The sequence below is a fragment of the Amblyomma americanum genome, chromosome 3 (genome assembly GCF_052857255.1).
Source record: "Amblyomma americanum isolate KBUSLIRL-KWMA chromosome 3, ASM5285725v1, whole genome shotgun sequence".
Taxonomy (NCBI): domain Eukaryota; kingdom Metazoa; phylum Arthropoda; class Arachnida; order Ixodida; family Ixodidae; genus Amblyomma; species Amblyomma americanum.
The window spans coordinates 171,357,490-171,381,632 of NC_135499.1; the positions used below are offsets into that span (position 1 = coordinate 171,357,490).

General features: G+C 50.1%; 1 protein-coding gene across 4 annotated transcripts in view; it reads right to left on the reverse strand.

Moving 5' to 3' along the window:
- Positions 1 to 24,143, reverse strand: part of LOC144125415 (adenylate cyclase type 5-like) — a 199,603-nt gene that overhangs the window by 68,956 nt on the left and 106,504 nt on the right. For 3 of the 4 annotated variants that reach the window (XM_077658784.1, XM_077658783.1, XM_077658786.1), the window contains one exon: positions 16,014 to 16,704. In XM_077658784.1, coding sequence (XP_077514910.1) covers positions 16,014 to 16,704 — 691 coding nt within the window. Of the gene's footprint in view, positions 1 to 16,013; positions 16,705 to 18,313; positions 18,860 to 24,143 lie in introns of those variants that run through there. The other variant, XM_077658785.1, reaches the window with a different exon arrangement.

The window sequence follows — 24,143 nt, forward strand, 5'->3', positions numbered from 1 at the left end:
GAATGAAGTGTGCAAATATTTGGCAGTCAGTGACGGTTAAACTCTGCAGATAATTTCTCAGATAATTTCCTGCTAATTCCGGTGATTCTTACGCACGTATATCTACGATCAGACGGGCCATTCTCCCAGCATATTTACTTCTCTTCTGCTCCGTTGTTCGCGTTTCTTTTCAGCAAGCATGCCGTTAAAGAAAAAAGCGGTACTTCCTAATTAATTTGAGACACTGATTAAAGTAATGCGAAAAATTATATTATAGTTTCTAGCGCATGCTCTCTTTTTTGCCGCCTTTAATACACACGACATTAAATAAGTTGAAAGTGAACCACGCCGAATATCTGTTAATTAAACGCAATATGCATACCTGAGGCTGAGATCAGGGCGACAAGAAGCAAGTGTACGCAGTTAGCCGCAGCTTGTAATACCTTGTGCAACGAGCCTGCGCGCGTCACAAGGTTTGTGCGTGGAACAACCGCTTAGCCGTTCTCGCTAGCCACAATTAGAAGGACAAATGTTAATTGTCTTTCTAATTTAAGATAAGAGATAACATATCCGCTTAGGGGACAATCCCATTAACTCCCTGGGCTGCAGTTGTGTTTTTAGCGTTGGTATACTTGCACAACTTCTATATCCTCGTCCAGGTCTTTTTTGAGGCCGGAGTGAATTACAATCCCTGACTCCGGTACTCAGCCAACATGCACTATGAGTCTCAGCTCACACAGCGGTTACAGAATATGAGCTGCACCATCAGCTAGCGGTCGATTTCCACGGTCGCACATCTCTGATTCCTTGGTTAAACCCTGCATGGTAGGACCAGGCAATGGACTACAAACAATATTAAAAAAACATTGAAATAACACAAATTTCAAAACAATTTTTAGCGTACTCCCTTCCACTTTTTAGTGTTACCGGGCGTTTAGCGTTTTTAGCGTCCACGTTTTAGCGTCACGCCAACAACACTTCACCTTAGATTTTTCTTCAAAATCTATTGATAAATCCGTTTCAATTCTATCAAGCAACGTACAAATTAAGCCTATTTTGGGCATTTCATTCACCGAAAAGAATGAGTCCCGTAGTGAGCGTGTGCCTGCTTTGCTTGACACAAAAAGCCACGATGACCTACGTGCATGCCAACGGGCACAACGTCACATTCGACGCTACATGGATAAACTCAGTCGGCAAAAGTGGCGTGACTTTTGTTCTACGCTGGATGTGCGCAAACCAGTAACCAATATTTGGCGGATAGTTAGAGGTATGCGCACGCCACTTCAACAACTCCACCCCTTCGCTGCACTCTCCCTTCACGAACAAAAATCTATAAAAGAAGTCTCAGAAGAATACTGCAAGCTGCTGTCGGCAGGGTCAGGGCATTCGACACTCTCCGCAGATGGTCAAACAGGCATCCCAAAGGCGGCAGTGCCAGCGTTAGACCTGCCTTTCACAATGGAAGAACTATCCACAGCTATCGCGGAGACAAACAGGCACACGTCTCCGGGTCATGATGAGGTGACCTATGACGCCATTGCAAAGCTACCCCACACCTCCCGTCTTCGACTCCTGGAGTATTACAATTCTTCCTGGATGGCTGGTGAGGTCCCCACGGAATGGAAGCTGGCGAAAATCGTGCCCGTTTTGAAACCCTGTAAGCAGCCAACAAGCTACGCATCATTCCGGCCCATTGCCCTACTGAGCTGCGTAGGTAAGCTCATGGAGCGCATGATCTGCAAGCGCATAACTTGGTTCCTAGAAAGCCGAAATGAGTTCCCCCAAGAGATGAACGGGTTCCGTCAAAACAGGTCTGCGACTGACAATATCATCGCCCTCGTCTCATCAATTGAGGAGTACCTTCATGCTGGGTACATCCCAAGAGCCGTTTTCCTAGACATCAAGGCCGCTTTTGACTCCGTCTTTCACCATGCAATTCTCGCAGCCTTTGGCAGTCTTGGCCTTGGAGGAAGGCTGTACAAGTGGATTGGGCATTATTTAAAAGAACGACAAATTTTTATTACCACTCCAAACGGTCCAATACGCTTTCACGCAGTGGAGAGGGGCGTACCACAGGGAGCGGTGCTCAGCCCTCTCCTGTTCAATATTGTCCTTATTCACATAAGAAGACACCTTCCGCGAGGGGTCCGCATAACAATTTATGCTGATGATATCTGCATCTGGACCGCGTCACGTTCGCGCTATATTACCCAGCAACGTCTTCAGAGAGCACTATTGCACATTTCGATGTACCTGGCTTCCAGAGGTCTTCGTCTCTCGCCAGAAAAGAGTGTTGCAATGGCGTTTACAAGAAAAACGATGACCCGATATCCGCTGCTCGTAGTCGGACGATCGCTGCCATATGTACGATCTCAGCGATTCCTGGGTGTTGTAATCGACTATAATCTGTCATGGTCACCTCAGATCAAAAAACTCCGTGCGAGGATTACTGCAGCATCGCAAGTGTTCAGGTTCATGGCGGGAACAAGGTGGGGCAGCAACTGCCGATCAATGCTGCTTGAAAAAGCCTACGTTGAAGGAACCTTGCGCTACTGTCTACCAGTGCTTCAAAGATTATCTACATCAAGCAATAAGACTCTCAATGCCGCACGGAACAACTGCCTGCGAATATGTCTTGGCCTCCCAAAGGGTTCCTCTGCATCAGGAACAGTAGCGGAGGCAGGATGTCTCCCACTAGAGGTAATTGCCGCCCAGGAAACTATGCGTACCCATCTCCGCCATGTCCTGCAAGGGAAGAAGCACTTCCTACACCGTGTCCACCTAACTCACAGCAACTCTAGCTTTGGCCAGGCAGTGCAGCTCCTGCCCCTTCCTACTATTAATCAGCCTCAGAAACTACTACCTCTGGCCTTTCCTCCATGGACAATCTCTCCTCTAAAGGTGAAGAAGTCTGTTCCAGGTGTGAATGCAAAGAGCCGCATGCCACAGGCAGCACTTCTGCAAGCTACTCTCGCCTACTTAATCGAAGAATATACGCAGCACACCCATATCTTCACCGATGGTTCAACTACTAAAGAAACTTCTTCTTGTGGCCTTTATGTGCCCTCAACAGGCCATGCCCTTTCTTACCGGCTGCAGCGGAGGACCTCCTCTACAACAGCTGAGCTTCACGGCATTAAGGAAGCTGTTTCTTACATCCTGCGCCGAACCGCCGGCCGTTAGGTTATCTTCACCGATTCAAAAGCATCTCTGCAGATCCTGGCCAACCTGCTGCAGAAAACGAATCACCAGCCAGTTTCCCTGGACATTGGGTATATCCATCATTTAGCTATTGCCGCAGGCCACTGCATAGCATTTCAGTGGGTACCTGCTCACTGTGGCATTATGGCTAATGAAAAAACAGATGAAGCGGCCCGTAAGGGCCATCAACATCAGAGATACATTCGAAGTTTTCTCACGAAATCTGATGCGTCCCAAATGGCTAAAAGTTTTGCGTACGAAGAAACGTATTGGCTTTGGAGTTTGCCGACACATCAGTACCAATTTCTTCACTCAATCGACCCACATCTTAGATCAAGACTCTCACCCAGAATTCCTCGACAACTCGAAACACTTTATCACCGTCTTCGTCTGAATGCTGCATACACAAATGGCCTGCGATACCGTTTTGGACAAATGAACAGTCCGCATTGTGACAACTGTGATTCGATAGAAACTGTGGAACATATCCTGCTTGAGTGCCCTGCGTATGCTAACGAGCGTGCGTACTATGAACATTGCATGCAGAAGCTCTGCCCAGTGCCCCTAAAAATGGACAAAGTTTTAGGCCCCTTAGCCTGCTTCAGGCAACAGAGACTTGCAATGAACTTTCTTTTTACATATTTAAAAGACATTGGACATCTCGATAAGCTCTAAATTCACTTGCAGGTTACCTTCATGCATTCTTCTTGCAGTGAACTTCATCAGCTCATTCGTCGGACTATGCACTCCATCATTCCATAGGTTACATCAATACTCGCCACTGCATCCTTAGTACCCATTTCATGGCTGCATTTTATCTTCGTTTTTTTTTCCACCTCTTCCACGCTGCTCTCCTTCAGTCTTTATCTCCCAAATTCCCCTCCCTACGCAGAGTAGCATGCCAGCGATATTGAAACGCCGGCTAAATTCTCCGTTTCTTCATTAAAGAGTCTCTCTCTCTCTCTCTTTGCTTGACTAAGCAAGGCTGCCTCCAAGGAAATAAAAAAAATGTTTCCAAAAAAATTTGTCGCTCATAATGATCTGCACTGCAGCCTCGCTTGTGATCACCGCTAGTTAATTATATTATCGATTAAAAACCAGCGTCAGAAAGCTAAGCCAAAGGACTGCATGTGAAAATAAAAATGAGGCAACGAAAAACAATTTGGGGGGGGGGGGGGGGGGGGGGGGGGGTGCGCACCTTACGGAGGAAGCATTTTTTTTTTTTTGGCACAGACCTGCAATGACGCTCGCATTGATTGCATCATTAAAGTGGCGCGAAATTTAACCAGCTTCATTGCGACATTTTGCCCACTGCGAGTAAACTAGTCAACGCCATTTTATATTCCCACTTTGCGATGGCGGTTTCAGTCAGCAACAACGAACGATTGTGACTGATTAGCGAGAGTGGCGAAAAAGAAATTCCTGCTGCTCGCTGCAAGCTCACGTGAAGGCAGTGTGAAGAGTGAAAAAGAAGTAAAGAATTGCTTCAAAAGTCATTTGTCAAAGCAAATGACAAAGCAAGAAGCTGAGAGCGGGAGACGTGTGTGATGTTGATTTCATGTCGTTTTCATAGCCTTCGGGACTCCTTTTTCTGCATAACTGCAATGCGACAGTTATGTTGACTTGCCCTCGTGACACAAAAGTCATAGCTATTCCGAGAAAGTAAACTGAGATTTATACCACACTGCGCTGCTGTATGTTTAATGAAAAACGACGTTTCTTGGAGCCGTTGTAGCACTGAAAGACGTGCATAAACTTATTACTGCAATAAGGAAGTAATTACTCATTGGAATCTACCTCTGCGCAGCCACGCCGCTTCGGCTGCTAACCCGAAAGACGCGGGTTCGATCCCGGCCGCGGTGGTGGCATTTTGATGGAGGCGAAATGCTGGAGGCCCGTGTGCTGTGCGATGTCAGTGAACGTTAAATAAGGAGGTGGAAATTATCCGGAGCCCTCCACTATGGCGTCCCTCATAGTCTGAGTCGCTTTGGGACGTTAATCCCCCCAAAACTAACCAACCGATCAGCCGTACAGCTACAAAGGAAAACTACAACAGTTTCCACAGAAGCTTAGTAGTTAAGGAAAAATTCATCTTGATGAGGGGTTCAAATCCCGGGCCACCGCCACACTGGAGTAGTTGCTGTACTTACTGAGCTGACCGGGAAGGAAGGCTAGCATATGATAGGGCAAGAGCAAATTGATCAATAACAGGAAGTGAGAATGGTGTTCGCCCCATGGTTCGCACTTGCGCGTGCAAGCTTTCTTCGCATTGTTTTTTTTTTTACGTCTGGAAAAATGCGAAACTACGCTGCGGCTGGCACATCTGCTGCAATGAAATCAACTGGGGCAGGTGGTCTTGCGGATGCTTCATTTAATCTCGCTAAAGAAAACCAACCGAAAAAAAATAAACAGCGGAAGTTCCGTAAGCACGCCTGAGCTGGCTCCCTAATTTCTTCCAGAATTAAGGGCTAGAACTGACAACAAATAACTAGGAGCTCAATTAAAGAGCACGTTAGCACCTTTCAGAAACATTTAGCCGTAGGTCAACGAGTAATCCCAAGGAAGCTACGGTAATCCGCCATATCACTCCCAGGGCTCGGATCAGTGCTACCTGGGTGCTCGTTTTCACATAGATAAAGGTTCGTTCATTCAGGCTCCACCAGGCCTTGCCAGCTCCGACTCCTAAATGAGGCAAGGTGGCACGAGCCACCACCCAGATTCAAAGGAGGTGTCAATAAGATCCATCCATTTATCCATGCAAAGCATAACTGAATGTGGCAGTATATCGATACCCGTTGGGTTGGGAGGGTTAGTTGCAATTTGCAAAGGCGCAGGCGACAACACACAAGAAAAGACAAGGTTAGGGCATGGTAAGGCCAACTAAACTTAGGAAAGCCCACCTGGAATCGATCGATCGATTGATTGATTTGACAATTGATTAACTAATTAATTCCCGGGTGCCAGAAACGATACGGGCTATTAGCCATCTGGAGCGAGGTGCTGCGAATCAGTTTTGGACACCTGAGGTTATATATAACCGCACACGAGCCTCGGTAAATACCCGCAGCGAGGTGACACCGCGCAACTGATCACAAGCCGTTATATTATACACCTAGACGCGTGATTCCAAGATGGTTTTTCCTCTATCATTTCAATAACAATAGTATGCAAACTCCTAATCAACTATCTAATGAACATTTCAATAATATGTGATTTATCTGATCAATATCGTTTAGTATATGAGAGAACACACTAAGCAGCACTGAGAGCGCTGCTGCTCGCGATAACTCGGGGGCGTGATTTAAGACTGAGCTACATGTACGCGAAAAAGAGCGACGCGACGCGACGAGGCGGCGCGGAGACGTCGCTGCGTCGCTTAGTGGCCAACCTCCATGCAAGCGAAGGCGGCAGGCGACGCGCACAGCGGACTCCGTGCTTGCGCGCACGAGCTTAGTAAACACGCCCGTGACCTGCTCTCTCTCTTAAAATTTTGTGAGTGTGCCTCACAGTCAGGGCAAAATAAAAATTTCCTCTACGGCAGCGGTGTAGCGGCAATGGAGATAACCAAGCCGGCGTGCTTGCGGAGACGAAGTCACATCACGGGTTCACGGGGGAGGTGTGCTTTCGTTCGGTGCCTGTGCACTCCGGCTTAGTAAAAACCCTCCCATAAACTGTCGCCACAGTCTGCTTGTAAGTGAGCGAACTATAATACACAAGTGAGAATGCGCGCCGCGAGTGTTTGTGTACGTATATTACAGTTGGAGCGCAGCGACACGGTGGATCGAGCGCCGGTACCCGCGGCTCGACACGCATCTCTCCCTGCAGTACGCCCGCTCGTATAGCCTGCTCCAAATGTTGTTAGCCCTCCGTAGCCAACAAGTAGATTGTTTTCATTGTTTAAATGATGCAGGTCTGCCTCACAGCTACAGCAAAGCAAATATTTTCTCGACGGTGGCGATGACGAAGACAACGCGCTCGTTGAGGCCACGGTGGTTGAGGCACTCTCGGATCTCGGAGGAGAAGCTGTGACAAACCATGGAAAAACCGAAAACGGCTGTGTGGGGCTCTGATTGGCCAATCGCGTGGGGGACTTCCGGGCGACGAGCGAAATTTTCTGTTGGCGCAGGTCCGAGCGACGAGACGAGCGACACGGCAAAAATGCTTCGTGCGACGGCGTCGCCTGCCGCTGTCGCCATCGCGTGAGTTTTCGCGTACATAGAGTTCAGGCTTTACGCGTGGTGGGAGGAGAACGTTCTGTTCGAGTCTCGGCGACTCGCAGAGATCGTGCGCGACAGCGGGACGCCAACCTTCGGCGGACGTTCTAGTGCGTCACACGATGCGTTCACGCTGCCTGCGGCTACGACGACGGCCGCCAAGTCTGGCAGCCGACGAAACAAAGGCGTGTCAACGAGTTTCTCTGACACGAACGGTGACGGAGCACTAGCCGTCCTGCCGCTCGGAGAATGCAGACCGGGCGATGGGGCTGATCGCCGGAAAGGGGGAAACAAAAAAGAAAGATGACAGCTAGGACAACAAAAAAAAGAAATTCCCGAGCGCAAGACAAGTTTCGCTGCCTGTCACTCACTGCGCTAGATCGTAGACAGCCCATATGTGCGCAGAAGAAAAGCCCAGGATAGTCATCCCGCATAACGTGTGCGTCGCGAATGTCTCCCGATTCTTTCATACGCGGCTATATAGCAGTGCGTCTGCGAAGAACGTCGGCGCGAAATGCGGCATCGGAGAAATGATGACGTAAGAAACCTAGCCAAAGATGACTGAAATCGCATTCTGTTGACGGACAGCAATATCTCGCTGGCACCCAGGAACGGTACGTGGGCGCATGAAAATTGCAAAGCACTGCTTCCTCAACGGCTTCTTCGCACAGCTTTTACAGTGTACACTAATAATAAAAGAATCAACAACGCAGACAGATCTCACGCCGTGAAGATGTCGCGTGACGAAGGACAGAGCTGCATGAATTAAAAGACTAGCGCATATAACAGAGACACAGACAAAGAAGTAGACAGGACGAGCGCTAGGGGAGGCACAAAGTTAGGTCGCGAGATTTGTGAGGCCTATCACATTGACAGAGAAGGTGATAACTGTGTAAGCACTAGTTCACTTACCTTGACCAAAAAAGAAAAAATGTACCTAAAGAACAGTTTGCCACACCTTGATTAGATTGTCTATGTATTGTTAACCCAGTGTGCGCATGCACCACCGAATTGCTTATATGTTCCTTTATGTTCAGTAAACAACTCAGTTGATGTAAAAACCTGTCTACTTCTTTGTCTGTGTCTCTGTTATATGCGCTAGTCTTTTAATTCATGATGAAACACCAACTAGCCCAGCTTTCCGCCTTGATGACAGAGCTGCCTCTGGCTCGACATTATTTGTTTGTTTGTTTTTGCGTTCTCCTCTTCATGAATGAAAACAAAATAATAGGGGGGGGGGGTCATTGAAAATGTCAAGCACGTGTTCGGCCTCACTTTTTGCTCCCCCTAAAGCCATGCAAATGTTCCATCACAAAAAAAAAAAACGTAGAACATTTACTTTCTTTTGTGCTGCCTAAAGCAGCGTACGGCACGAGAACTATACCCAAGACTGAACATCATCGAGAATACCTTCTATAACACCTGTCTCGTTACGAGAAATGTCATTTTTTTACACCACCACTTCGCTGCAATGTAGTCTTCGCTTTATTACATGTTGATTATTGTTGTACTTGGTGTATTTTCCTTACGGTTTCATTACGGTTATGCATAGTTACAGTTCGACCTTACCAGCGAGAGAACGACTGCTCTTACGCGGTCTATTAACTATTAGGAAAAGAGAAATGTGCAGAAGAGCAAGACTGGAGGCAGCGTTAGGTTAGCTTCCGCAGGCGTGATAACCCAGCTGCTCCGCAAAATTGCTCTGCAACATCGTTCGCATCAGCGCGCCCCTGCTGTGTGTCCTCTTTGGTGACGACAGGGCCGGAAGAGCCAACAATCAGACAGATTGCAACACCTCCGCATGACTTCCAACATATGGGCCCTGTACGCCAACTGCACAATAGGCTGAGCTCGAATGGTGACATGCAGCGAGTTGCACAGACGACTTGCGGGCGCCAGCTCTATCTGCGAAATTTCTGCGCTTAAAAAAAAAGAAAATACTGAAGACTGCTCCGACAAGACCGCCGAAAAAGAAAGGAGCTCCGACACAGCGGGGTTCCCGTGTCTATCGCCGTTCAATTAAGCTGCGGCGCCAACCACTCCTCTGGCTCTGTAAACGGCTGTCACTTTTCATTGGCCCGAGCGTCTTTCCGTTAGTGCATGCAGACTTGCCGAACTCCAAGCATTGAACACGGGGCAAGTTAGCTGTATTATGCGTATATACAGATATAGAGCGAGGGAATATTTTTGTTGTATGCGACTGGCTGGTCACAGTTAGGCACGACAGTTTAGTTCGTATAGAACTTCCAACAGCGTGGATGCAGTTTTGTTCAGAATAACTGTTTGCTGTCGTAGGCTCTGCCTAAAGACAGGCATGCGATAGATTTTGAAGAGATCTGCAAAATCGCACGCTCATGCAACAGGAGACGCGACATCATGTGTATACAGGTGTCTCAGCTGCCGGCTATAGTCGGGTGACGACCGCTAAAGCAGTTGAACTTACGGAGGAATTTTTGGTACGCGACAAGCACCTATTCAATAGCTTCAGACGTTCAACCTTCTGCTACGAGGTAACTCCGAGGCGTTGGGGCGACGGCGCACTTTACTATACAAAACACCTTACACCGTGTCATTACACTTGTTCACTCCATGCCGCTGCCACATCCGTAACCCCGACGATTCTTTTTACGACCGGCCTAGAGAAACTAATAAAAAAAGACACCGCTAGGTTTATGACTAAAATGAGAGAGAGCGAGAGAGGAAATACAAACACTGTGATCAAGGCGTTAAACTAGAAAGTTCGCCGATCCTGCATGACCTCAGCAGCTGTCGGGGCAATGCACTTCTGAAATTTCTGAGGTACGTCTCACTTGGTTCATACTTGCAAGTAGCTGTAGGAAGGAAACATGAATATGAATACCAGCCGCGCATGCATGTCCTTGCCCTTGTCATTGCACAAGGAATATATATATATATATATATATATATATATATATATATATATATATATATATATATATATATATATATATATTGTAGGGGTGTGTTTATTCGGTGAACCCAGATGATTCCAGCCGCTCAGGGGAGACTCGCAGCGAAGCGTCAGGCGTGGCGAAAGAGCAAGGCAGCGAACAACTTCTTCGTCCTTGAGAGCGGCAGCACGCGACGCATGTCAGTGGTTATATCGATGAAGATTACCACACTACAGTTTCCCCCCCGGGCAGAGAAGGAGCCATCCTGGCGACTCATGGTGCCGAAAGGACAGACGGATCGTAGTAGGGCTTGATTCGGTCCACATGAACTATTTCGCGTCCACGGCGACGCAAGTCCGCAGATGGCGTAACGGGCTCAACTACGTAGTTCACAGGAGATGTTTTTTGAAGCACTCGGTATGGACCGTGATACCGAGCAAGAAGCTTCTTTGACAGGCCGGCGGTTGTGGCAGGAACCCAGAGCCACACCAGGGAGTTGGGCGCATATGAAGGCGCCTCACCAGTGTCACGATGGTGTTTTTGTTGCCATTGATTTTCCTTTGTGAGCGAACGAGCGAGCTGACGGCATTCTTCTGCATACTGGGCGGCGTCCGAGAGTGGCGTCGATTCAGAAACATCAGGGCGGTAGGGAAAAAGCGCGTCCATTGTGCAGGTTGGCTCGCGCCCGTAAAGAAGAAAAAAAGGAGAGAATCCAGTGGTGGTCTGTATCGCAGTGTTGTACGCGTAGGTTACGAAGGGAAGAACGTGGTCCCAGTTGGAATGAGCGTCGTTGACGTACATGGCCAGCATGTCACTCAGAGTACGGTTGAAGCGTTCTGTCAGGCCATTCGTCTGAGGGTGGTAAGAAGTAGCGGTGCGATGAATGATGCGACATTCTTTCAGTAGGGCCTCGAGAGCGTCGCACAAGAAAACGCGTCCGCGGTCACTGAGCAGTTCCTTCGGAGTCCCGTGGCGAAGAATCAAGTTGTTGAGAATGAACAAAGCAACGTCTCTTGCAGAGGCAGAGGGTAACGGTGATGTTTCAGTGTAGCGAGTCAGATGGTCTACTGCCACAATAATCCACCGGTTTCCAGCAGGAGTAGTCGGAAGAGGGCCATAGAGATCTATGCCAACGCGGTCAAACGGACGAGCAGGGCAGGGTAACGGCTGCAACGAAACAGAGGACTTCTGAGGAGTTTTTCGACGTTGACAAGATTCGCAAGCGCGCACGAAATGTCTTACGAAGCGGTACATTCCACGCCAGTAAAATCGCAGACGTAGGCGTGTGTAGGTTTTCAATACGCCACCGTGAGCACATTGTGGGTCACCATGGTACGCAGCACAAATGTCGGCGCGGAGATGACGCGGGATGACTAGAAGCCACTTCCGTCCATCAAGCAAATAATTGCGGCGATAGAGAAGACCGTCACGAATGGAGAAGTGGTGTGCTTGGCGGACGAGCGCTTTGGAGGAATGACCGGGAGTAGGACTTGAGAGAAAATTCAAAAGTGCATTGATCCAGGGGTCATTCCGCTGCTCGGTAGCCATGTCGATAGTTGTAAGAGTCGACATATCGTAGGCACAGACGTGGTCAGACGAATTATCTCTAGGCAATGGCGAGCGGGAAAGAGCATCCGCGTCCGTATGCTTCAGCCCTGATCGATAAATGACATGAATGTCAAACTCCTGGAGACGAAGAGCCCAGCGAGCAAGGCGACCGGATGGGTCTTTCAGAGAGGCAAGCCAGCACAAAGCGTGGTGATCGGTCACAACGTAAAAAGGTCGACCATACACATAAGGACGAAATTTTCCGATAGCCCAAATAATGGCCAAACATTCCCTTTCTGTGACTGAATAATTAGATTCTGCCTTTGTCAATGTTCGGCTGGCGTATGCCACAACATACTCGCTGTAACCAGGCTTACGTTGGGTAAGGACGGCACCAAGCCCAATACCGCTGGCATCAGTGTGGATCTCCGTAGGCGCAGCCGGATCAAAGTGGCGTAGAATGGGCGGCGAAACCAAAAGGCGGCGTAAAGTGTCAAAGGCTTTATCGCAGGCTGGAGTCCAGGCGGAAAGGTCGGAGCTGCCGGCAAGGAGCTGGGTCAGAGGAGCGATGATAGAGGTGAAGTTCAAGATGAAACGTCGAAAGTAGGAGCAGAGGCCGATAAAGCTCCGAAGCTGCTTCAGGGAGGTTGGCTTCGGGAACTCTGCAACTGCGCGAAGTTTGGTGGGGTCGGGAAGAATGCCGTCCTTAGAAACTACGTGGCCTAAAATTGTGAGTTTTCGAGCGGCAAAGTGGCACTTCTTCAAATTCAACTGAAGCCCAGCGCCGGCGAGACACGTGAGGACATCCTTTAGGCGGAGAAGGTGAGAAGAAAAGTCGGCAGAAAAAACTACGATGTCGTCCAGATAACAAAGACAGGTCTGCCACTTGAGTCCACGAAGAACAGTGTCCATCAGGCGCTCGAAAGTAGCCGGGGCATTGCAGAGGCCAAAGGGCATAACGTTGAACTCGTATAATCCATCCGGTGTTATAAAGGCAGTTTTCGAGCGGTCATTATCAGCCATCGGTACCTGCCAGTAGCCGGAGCGCAAATCCAAAGAGGAGAAATACTCGGCGCCCTGTAAACAGTCCAAGGCGTCGTCGATTCGCGGCAAAGGATAGACATCTTTGCGCGTGATTTTGTTAAGCCTACGGTAATCGACGCAAAACCGGATGGAACCATCTTTCTTGGTGACCAAAACAACCGGAGAAGCCCATGGACTGTTAGATGGCTGTATGACGCCCCGGCGAAGCATGTCGTCCACGTTGTCAGCAATGACTTGGCGCTCAGAGGCCGACACGCGATAAGGACGCTGTCGTAAAGGTGCGTTTGTACCAGTGTCGATTGCGTGCGTAACGACAGACGTGCGACCCAGAGCAGTGTGAGGAAGGTCGAAGGCAGAAGTGAAGTTCTGTAGAAGAGCAGCGAGTTGATCGCGTTGTGCGGGTGGGAGATCTGCGTCAATAGCTTGTTGAAGAACATCGGGTGGTGTCGAAGCGGTCGCTGTATCGCAAGAGCTGAGCACATTAACGTCTAATGAAGTAGGCGTTGCAGGAAGAGTATTTACAAGCGCGGGATCAAGTTCTTCAATACGACCGAGACACTCGCCGCGTAGCAGGACGGACGGGCACGAAAATGGATTTGAGACGTACATTGCACTAAGGCCATCTTCGATCTTGAGGACCGCAAATGGAAGCAGGAGGCAGGGATGGCGTGAAGCGGCGTCGGAAGGTGTGAAGAAGACAGTCGAACTAATAACGCTTTCACAGGAGAGTGGAACGAGGGCAGCAGAAAATGGAGGAATGTCTGTGTCACTGGCGACGAGGAGTTTTGCAGGCCGGGTAGGGACGTCACACAAGACGGTATCACAAAGAGGTAAAAAGGAAACTTCCGCGCGGGCGCAGTCAATAACGGCATGATGAGTGGAAAGGAAATCGTAGCCCAGGATGATGTCGTGTGAGCAGCGAGACAGTACAATAAACTCGATGGTGTATAAGACGTCTTCGATGAGAACACGGGCCGTGCACGCCGCTGAGGGATGAATGCGCTGTGATGAGGCGGTGCGAAGCGAAAAGTCGGAAAGTGCGGTGGTCACCTTACGAAGACGACGGCAAAGAGCTTCACTGATGACTGATACGGCAGCGCCCGTGTCGACTAGAGCGAGTACTGCGACGCCGTCGACAAACACTTGAATTACGTTAGTGGGAGAACACCGAGGACTTGAAGAGTTCGAACCAAGCGCAGTTCTTGCCCCGGGAACTGCGACTGTTAGTTTCCCTCAACGGTGCCGGTAGAACGTCGGAGTGGGGACGGGGAACGGCGACGAGGGGAAGGTGATCGGCGAGCTGTGTACGTTTGATTGTCACGAGATACAAATTCGGAACTGGGCGGATTTCTCGGCGAGGGCTGGTCTGTATTGTAGGAGTAGTTCCATAGTTCAGGTCGAGAAGGTGGAAGGCGTTGGCGGCAAAGGCGTGCGACATGGCCCGGCAGCCCGCAAGAGTAGCAGATTGGTCGGTTGTCCGCGGTACGCCAAGGGTTCGTAGGGCGTTGGCGTACCCTTGGAATAGGGACATGGAATGCAGACCCAGGCAAAGGCGAAGGAAGGTTGGAAGGAGCGGCCTGGTAGGAAAGAGATGCTGATGGCATGAGCGGCCTGGCCGCAACTTGGGCGTAAGTCAGTGGTGCCGTTACTTGCGCTGGCACGGGGCTGGGCGGCAGCACAGGGCTGGGCGGGAGCATGGAGCTGGGAGGAAGAACGTCAGCGATGTGATCTTGAACGGCACGCCGTATGGTAGGGGCCAAAGACGGAGCCATGTCAGGAACAAGGCGGCCACTATCCTGTAACTGAGGGACCAGCGATAGCTGGCGGGCGACCTCTTCTCGAACGAAGGCTTTGATTTGCTGAAGTAAAGGGCTGTCCTCTGATGGGGTAGAACCGCCCAGCGCAAGTGTAGAGATGGCGTCGTCTCTAACACCGGACCGCCGGGTAGAAGCGCGCTTCTTACGAAGCACGTCGTAGCTCTGGCAAAGCTTGATCACGTCACTCACCGTGGCAGGATTTTTTACCCAGAGCATTTGGCACGCGTCGTCAGAGATGCCTTTCATTATGTTCTCGATCTTATCCGCTTCAGTCATTAGCGGATCGACACGCTTGCATAGGTCCACGATGTCCTCTATATAACTAGTGAACGACTCATCGACTTGCTGAGTGCGCTCACGCAAGCGTTGTTCTGCCCGGAGCTTGCGAACTGCAGGGCGGCCGAACACTTCTGCAAAATTCTTTTTAAATGCAGACCAAGATGGCAGGTCTGCCTCATGGTTGCGAAACCAGAGGTTCGCCACGTCAGTCAGATAAAAGATTACATTGCTTAGCTTGATAGCGTCGTCCCATCTGTTGTAGCTACTGACGCGCTCATATGCCGCCAACCAATCGTCGACGTCCTGGTCGGCTGTGCCACTGAAGAAGCACGGATCACGCTGCCGTAGAGCTCCAGAACACAGCACGGTGGTTGGGAGGGGCGACGATGTCGTGGCAGTGTCATCCGGCATGCTGGAAGCAGAGGGTAACGTGCGGCTTCTTAGTTCCAGGGTGGACGGGAACGTACCCAGCACCTCCACCAATTGTAGGGGTGTGTTTATTCGGTGAACCCAGATGATTCCAGCCGCTCAGGGGAGACTCGCAGCGAAGCGTCAGGCGTGGCGAAAGAGCAAGGCAGCGAACAACTTCTTCGTCCTTGAGAGCGGCAGCACGCGACGCATGTCAGTGGTTATATCGATGAAGATTACCACACTACAATATATATATATATATATGAACGCATTGCGGCGTTTCAAGCAGCTCGAAGAAAGGTATACCTTCAACAACCGCACTTATGATGAATTCCATCCAGATTCTAACGCCTTCCTCGCTGCATATTCAAAGAACGTCATCATAATATGCGTTAGACAATGAAGAACGCATAAAGTCCGGGCAAGGTAGCTTAGGCCCCGGCACGCTTCATGCCTTCGTGCAAACCACTCCTGGCAAGATCTCTCGACGAATTCGAAGCAGTACATGGTTTTAAGTGTAATTATTTTCCCCCCTCTTCCCATGTCAGGTCACTGCGGCACAGCACGTCCAAAGTCCAACGCTACCTCCTACTTTCAAGACGTACCCGCTTCCAGTGCAGCCTGTCGGCGTGGAGGGCGAGGTTGCAGGCCAGGTAGGTGCCGGCCAGAAGGACACCAGTGACGACGCTATCGCGCATGCGCACGGGCACAAGCGCGTACGACACGTACACCAGGAACAGAGCGCACCACAGGTCCGACAAGATGGCACGGTCGGCCGCGCCGGGGTCGAGCAGCGCCACAAGCGACACAAGCGCCACGAACGAGCCGAGCACCAAGTACGAGCACACGAGTAGGTGCACCTGGCGGAACGAGGTCTGTAGTGTGGCGTACACCAGCGCCAGGTAGAAGACAAGCAGCGCGCCGAAGGCGGCCGCACGGGCAGCCGGCGGAGGATGCAGCGGCCGCTGGGACAGCGCCAAGTCCAGGAGGGCGCCCAGCGCGCACAAGGCCGCCATGACGCCCAGGAGCGCGGTGAGGCTGCGCCGGTTGAGGTGCAGGAAGTAGCGCTGGTAGAGCGAGTCGATGTCGTTCCGGTGCACGTGCTGGTACCAGCAGAAGTAGTAGCACGACGTGCAGCAGTCCACCGTGGTCACCGTGTGCGCGGGCGTCTTGGCCTCCACGTACTCCCAGGTGGTGGTCGCCTCCTTGTTGTTGTTGGCGGCGGCCGAGTCGCTCGAGTCCGACGCGCCCCCGCCGCCGGACGCCACCGCCATCTTGGTCCAGAGGACGTGCGGTCTGCAAAGGAAGCAGACGGGAGACACGCTTTGATATAGTCGAGCCTCCGTGGCGATGGGCAAGGCGCTACGAAGTATAGAACCTAGAGGCTCTGAATTCGGTGAAGATCGCGAGCGAGACGTGTAAGTGGCGCATGTTCAGAACGTGTAAACGCTGGACTGAACCTGATTCCAAGTGGGTAACAAACACTTCGAAATGACGCAACGAGAATGTGGTGTTTCAAATTGAACACTAGCCGAAAAAACTTGAACGAGGGAAGAAGGCCTGCACTGCGCAAGAGAAGGCTGTCTTGCTCTTTTTCTTCTCTTTTCCATGTTTCTTCTACTCTTGTGCGATTTCAGTCACGTACTAACTGGCCCATATTTCTGCCCCTCGGCAAGTACTTAGTGTCACTACGATATACGGATGCGTCACGTCTGCACGCTCCTTCGTTGCCAACTGCAGCAGTTGTGAACGGTGGCTGCTGCATCTGTAGTTTCTTTGATATGACTGCTCTGGAATAAGTTATGATTAGCCCGTTAAGGACTGTGTTCCCGGATTGTGAATCTCTGGTCGGCACGACGCAAATATATGTTTGAAACGCTCCCGAAAAACAGACGTCGGGTACGCCTCTCTGTTACATGAAGATAAAGAGGGCCATGCGAATCTTAACGACGCAGCCTACTGCGCGCGATGAGATGAGAGAAATAAAAAGCCTTGGTAACGCATAGGCACGCTTTAAACAGCACCAAGTCATTTCTACAAATGTGTTGAAGGTATCTGATACATGTGGAAACTTTAGTAAGACGCTATTATAAATGGCATAGACTTCTGAGATAATGCGATGGCTTTTGACTTAACAATAGCAAGTAACAGTTCGGGGCGAAAACATCAACAGACAAAATCGGCAATCAGTTTGGCACACGAGACTGAAAATATAGATATCATGCGATGAACCATTACTGGTTTATATCTAGTCGTTTTTGTAAGTACGTATTCATCACAATAACGCACACCTGTACTGCTCTCATGCCTTATGCGCCTATAAGAAAAAGACAACGACGCATCCAGACAAAAAGAAGGAAACACGTGCTGCGAAAGAAAATAAGGAACGAGAGACCAAGCCGCCTGGATAAAGAGCACCAAGAGGTTGTCCTCCCGCCCGCCAGCCTCTCCGGTTGAGCACCCTCTTTCCCTGAGTGTTGTCACCTCCAGACGATCTCGCGCAAACAAGCTCGGATCTCATTCCAAAAGGAACCCCCCTTTCCTCCACGTGTCAGGCAGCCCCGCGTATTCGCTCCCGCCGCCACCAGCCTTCAGGGGCATCTCGCAAACACACAGGAAGCACGCAAGGCGCGCTCTGACGAGGCGGCCACGGGTCAGTTCTCGCCCGCGGGACAGACAGCGGCACAAACGACTCTACGACCTTCATCGTTAGGGTGGCGAGCAGTTCAGCGTCTCGCGCGGTCAAGAAACGAGAGACAAGGCGCCGGGAAACGGCCCCAATAAAAAGTACGGATTCGCGTAGTCCGCGGCACACAAGGAAACGCCGATGAAGAGCCGTCGGGTGAGCCAAGAGAAGAAGCAAGGAGTCGTCGCAGCAGCAGCATCAGCAGCTCTTCCCTCTCACCTCGCCCCGTCCGGATCCATTCCCTCCGAGATGCAGTACACGTTCGCACAGCAGCAGTGCAGATTGCTGTCCCCATTAGCTGGCCGCACATGGTGACAGACGCGCCGGCACGCCGCCGCCAACCGTCTTGACAGCGCGCATATTGGAGGCGATGCTGGCCCTGCACCGCTCACACTCTGAAGAGCAGAGCAGCGCCGGGTACACACTAGACGTCTTCGTCCAGAGTGCGAGCCCAGCAACGTGCAAAGAAGGCAGCCTCCGGCATCCAAATACGTCTCCCCCGTAATTTCCTCTTCTTTTCCCTCGGCGAGAGATGGAAGCAGTAAGCGACGACGACGTCGTCGTCTCACACTCGAAGAGCACACGCGCGGGCGAAACAACTTCCGCGCTCGACAGAACGCGCCGCGAGCAAGCTAGCTAGCTAGCTATCCAGCCGCGCGCACTCGACTCTCGCGCGTTAGGTTGCCCCCCGGCCCGCAGCTATTCGGCCGAGGGCGCCGGCACGGAGGAGGAAAAGGCGGCGCGCGTGTGTGCGTGCGTGCGTGTGGAACAATCCGCGCGTTAGCGAGCGCTCGTCTCCAACACCTGCTGCTCAGTCCACGGCAGCTGCGCCTGGATGGACGCTCGCCATGCGCACACGTACTACGCTGCTTTCCGTCGCTGCAGCGTCGCTTGCGGCGGCGACCAAGGCCCCGCGAGGATTACGCTCCCGCTGGGTGCGTGAGAGGACGGCAGAAGTTGTGCGGGGAGGGGGGGGGGGGGGGGAGAGAAGAGAAATGGTTTTCGTTGCGCCGATGGCCTTCCCTCTGTTCCTCCCTCCTCACCCATGAGGCGGCGGAGAGAAAGATTGGCCCGCGGGAGACGTGTGTCTGCGCTGAGTTGTCATGCAAGCGCAGTTGGATACACGCAACTCTTTGCCCTATGCGCACATAGTGACGTCCGGGCTGCTGTAATAAGCGCCCTCTCCGAGGGAGATTAGCGCTGGGGAATTCACCACGCGCCTCCCGCTGTCGCGCGGCTGCCGCCGAGTTCACGAGAGAACGACGCCTCTGCGAGGGACGAGAGATGCAGAGCGTGTTCGGTGCAACAACGTGTTGCGCAAAAGCTTCGTAGTCACGCTATAAATATTTTGCTTCAAGAGACGAGAAGGAACGAAAGGTTTAAAGTGCTTAAAGTCCTTTCGAGTGTGGCACTGACCCCCCCACTCCCCTCAGCATCCGAATGTTGAATATTTTCGGCAGTCGTTGTGGTCGCTCGGTACGACGAATGTGAGTGAAAGATAACAGACCAGTTTGGACCGACTACCTGAACAAGACAATGAAGAACACATCGTCGACTTTTTTCTTTTTTCACTGGTGTATTGTACGTATCGTTATCAAAAACAAAAAAAAAGGAAAAGATAACGCAGAGTCGCAAGGGTTAGAATTACTTGATGTCCGGAGAGAACAACAGCGACCTGTGATATGTGAAGAGGGTAGTTACTCAGTTGGCAAAAAAATTGTGCTGCCACTGAGAGTGTTAGTGAAGATGATTTTTTAATATTTAAGCGGGACAATGTAAGGGTATACTGACGTCTAAAACACGTTACACTCAACAACACCCACATGCTGGGCATGGGCGCTTCATTGACTGCTGTCTCAACTAGTGACAAATATTCTGGCATGGAATATGTAATCATGGAGACGGGCAACAATTGATTACTGTACCTAATGCGCTAATATCAGATTTAACAAAACAGGAGAGAAGTAAGAAGAGAGAAGAGAAAATGCAATGCGAACAGCTGACCCAGTGCTTTATCGTTAGCCTCTACATGTAGCCCTTAATCAGAAATCAATGTTGCTCCCGTTGTATGGTCCTCAATTTTATTCGTTAATTTTTCATCCAGATTCAAGAATGGATTCAGAGCAGGTGCATCCTGTTGAAAATGCTACTAAGACATTAGTTTTCTAGCTTTACAAGTGACGGCTGCCTTGACTCTCCTTCAAGTGTCGTAATAGCACGCTTTCTTAGACATTGTTTTGGTAGATACGCGGTTTAAACAAGCTGCATATGAGCTAGCTAAATGTAAGAAAAACAGAAGGTTTGGAAGTGGCATGAAGGGAGAGTGCCGGTCTCACATGGACTTGTCAATCAGAGCCTCCATGAAAGTCTTAACGAACGCCGCTGTTCTTTTAGCTAAAAGAGGAATGACACTGGAAAACGCCCAACTTACTAAATGAATCAGAACTTTGTACGCCTTGTAGGAATGACTTGACACACAGTCGACGACCCTTGAGATAGGAAAAACGGCCAGAGAAGATTTTTTAGCAATGTATGCGAAAGTGCAAGTTACATGAACGGTTTCCTCTTATTCGTGATACTTTGCGAATACTTTGGAATTCAAAGATTTTTTTTTCCCCTCGTACTGGACAAAATCCACACACAAAAAATGGCGCGCCCTGCATACACGGTCAGAAAACATGAAAAAAGAACTGCGCAGGTCCATATCCTTATGACAAAGCACGTGAAAGAGATTAGCATTTTACTGTACGTCAGCAGAGTGCCCCCTCCATCTCCCTACATATCAGAAAGGTCGAGCAAGAGCCAGATAAGACACCATTTCCCCAGCAGAAACAACATGGTGCCCCGCCCTTGAGTTACTGTTGGCTCAGGTATACGTATACCTTCGGTGACTAATGCCCCGTAGCGATGAAACGTGACTTCAACAACGTCGGAGGAAAGTCACTGGCTGATTCACAGTGCACAGAGCCGCACAGAGGCGACCGGGAGAACAGGTTTGTCGCTACGATAGCATATGTACCCGGATTCTTCTTTAAGGCCATTCTACGCGAGCATTTTACAACACAGCTGAAACAGCCAGCTACATGCTTCGTTACGCTTTATTTATTTTTCTCGCCGAACCAAGGTAAGGGAGATTTATCCCCTAATTGGATCGAGTGACAAACTTGCATACTAATGCCTCCAGCAGAGAAAATGCGGCCCTTGAGCAGTGCTACACTAAGCGAGGAGACGTGCGCGGGGCTCCCAATTCCAGGACTACTAGGTTATGCCGGCGTAACTTGAGGCTACCGAGGCAAGCGTCATATATCACGCTAAGGAAGTCGACATGTGGGCGCTGAGTACACGCCGCGCCGCAGCATGATTTGCACCGGCAGTACTTTCCTGGATGGCACACGTCTGAAAGGATCCCTGAACGCCCTCCCATTTCCATTGCTATTGCATGCTGCCCTTGCGTCGATACACCAGCACCAAAAAGACGAAATCTAAAGAAAGTGGCATCGCTTAAAATTCTGGCACAGTTACAGGGATAAATCGAAAAAAAAACGCTCCGTGCGGTAACCTCAGAAGTGATATTACATACAGTCTGCGCGTGCCCTTTAAGCTACCTATATATCACCTATATATATGACCTATATAGTCACCGATATGTCATTTCTACTCCTTTTTATTCGGTGTAAGGAAAACTGGCGAAGCTCACTCAGTACACATTTAAAAGTGGGAATCGCCTTCCACGAAATGCTGCGGGGCTCCCCGACACTCGTATGAAAACTCAGGCTGGCGCAGACGGACTTTCGCGATAGAGCCGCCATACCCGGAGGTAGTTAAAAGTGCAGCGCTATATGAAAAACGCGCCAATCTTTGTATAGTGCCTACTCGTGTTGTGTACGCCGGCTAGGCATGAAGTACGGCTCACTCCAGTTCCAGCTGCTCTCCGCTCTTTTTCGCCTTTTGCTGCAGTATTTTCGCTAAAACACGCTACGTCATATGCGAGCCGCAAAGAGCGGGACCCCTGACGACTTTTCGGCTATTTAGAGAATAGCGTGGTACAACGACACGCTTTGCACTTTCCTTTAAGGGAGGACAAAATCGCCCCGCAGAAGCAGCAGCATCGGCACGAAAAAAGCAAAGCCTGCCCTTTGGCATTGCTCGCTCGTGTATAAAGTGCAATGGAGGCTACGAGTCATCGCGTACCCGCAGCTGGAACGTGTCGGAAATGCCGCGATGGGAAGAAAGCTGCCCAGGGCGAGCCGGAAAGAAGTGAGCGGTCTACGAAAGCGGACTTTGCTGTCATGCGTATGCATGTTTATTTTACGAAGCGCAAACACTGAAAACCCCGAGCAAACGTAAGTATGAGGATGTATATGCGGAGAGGAGGGAAAGCGAGAGGACGCTGCTGTATGTTCCAAATCTGGAGAGACTGAGCTTAATCGCACGCTCGGATTTGCAGCGCTTCTGCCGAGAACGAAGGATGAAGTCATGCGACACACATGAATGCACAAACACAAGCATGGCGACAGAGCAAGAAGGAAAGCCCACCCAAAATGATTTAGAGGGTCTGCTCAAATCATGGGTCAAGAAAGAAAACCGAGAAGGCATTTTATTATTTTTTGTTTATTAGTTTAATTCAGATATCATAAGGGACCACTGTACTATACAATGCGTTGAAGATGGAAGCGGGCGGATTAATTTCACATGAGTGCATCCAAAAGACCTGAGTAAGCAAACATAATTAAAAATGCGAGTGACACGACTGCGTCCCTGGATTCCATGTATTTTGTTGGGAGAGAAAAAAATGGGGAGCACCACAAGAACTTATCGCATCATTCCACAGCCCCACCCTTACAAAAATGGTCTATAGACTTCTTAGAGACCCTGTCGCCTTCGTATAGATATTTATTTTTGTCGATTCATGGTCTATAGACTGTCTATAGAAAAAGTCTACTAAACGTGTATGGCCATAAATCTATAAATTATCTATAGACTGTTCTCTAGGGTTTGCCTACAGAGAGTCTGTAGACTTTATAGACAGAAGTATATGGACAGTCTATAGTCTCTGTAAAGAAATTTTTGTAAGGGCAAGCTGATTGATTGCTTGTAACGGAGCCGTTCTAAGAACTAAGAAAGGTCACAAGCTTTCCGTGCGTATGCGTGCCCAACGCAACGCATGGGTGCATGGAGTCTACTAATACTACTACTAATTGGTTTTGGGGGAAAGGAAATGGCGCAGTATCTGTCTCATATATCGTTGGACACCTGAACCGCGCCGTAAGGGAAGGGACAAGGGAGGGAGTGAAAGAAGAAAGGAAGAAGGAGGTGCCGTAGTGGAGGGCTCCGGAATAATTTCGACCACCTGGGGATCTTTAACGTGCACTGACATCGCACAGCACACGGGCGCCTTAGCGTTTTTCCTCCATAAAAACGCAGCCGTCTGCAAGACTGATTACTGTGACCTGCACTGATGCGAATATGCACAGGAATATTGAGTACACCTCTGAAGCATTTGCCCGAACACGAGAGCACGTGTCGGCAGCAAAAGAACTGATGCTGCATCTTTCTTCGCTGCCGTCACGTCATTCACTGCAGCCTCCTAGGGCTCATGATGGTATATGCCGCGTCTGTGCTCATAGAAAGTAAAAAAAAGACAGTGTGAATCTCCATGTTTCAGGCTTCTATGAAAGAATGGATTTGACAGCTAATTAACTTCGGCGCTTTTTTTTTTCTGTTCCAAGCTCCCCTGTGCGATTTATTCATCAAGTCAGTGCTACAAGGCCGCGAAGATCAGCCGTGGCTGCATTTTGGTGGATATAACGGCAGAGACAAATTAAACGGGGGTTTGTTCGCAAAAGCGCATTGCCCGCTCAAAACACTATTGCGCTATGCACCCTGCAAGTTATTCCGGCAAATCACGGAGCAGCCTTATAAATACAGGAATTAATGATCAAGTGACTGCTCCTCCACCTCGGGCCGGCCAAGGACCCCGCCACGAAAAAATAAAATTCTGCGTGCGCGCAAGATGAACGGAACAGTAAGAGAAAGGAGAAAGGGAGAG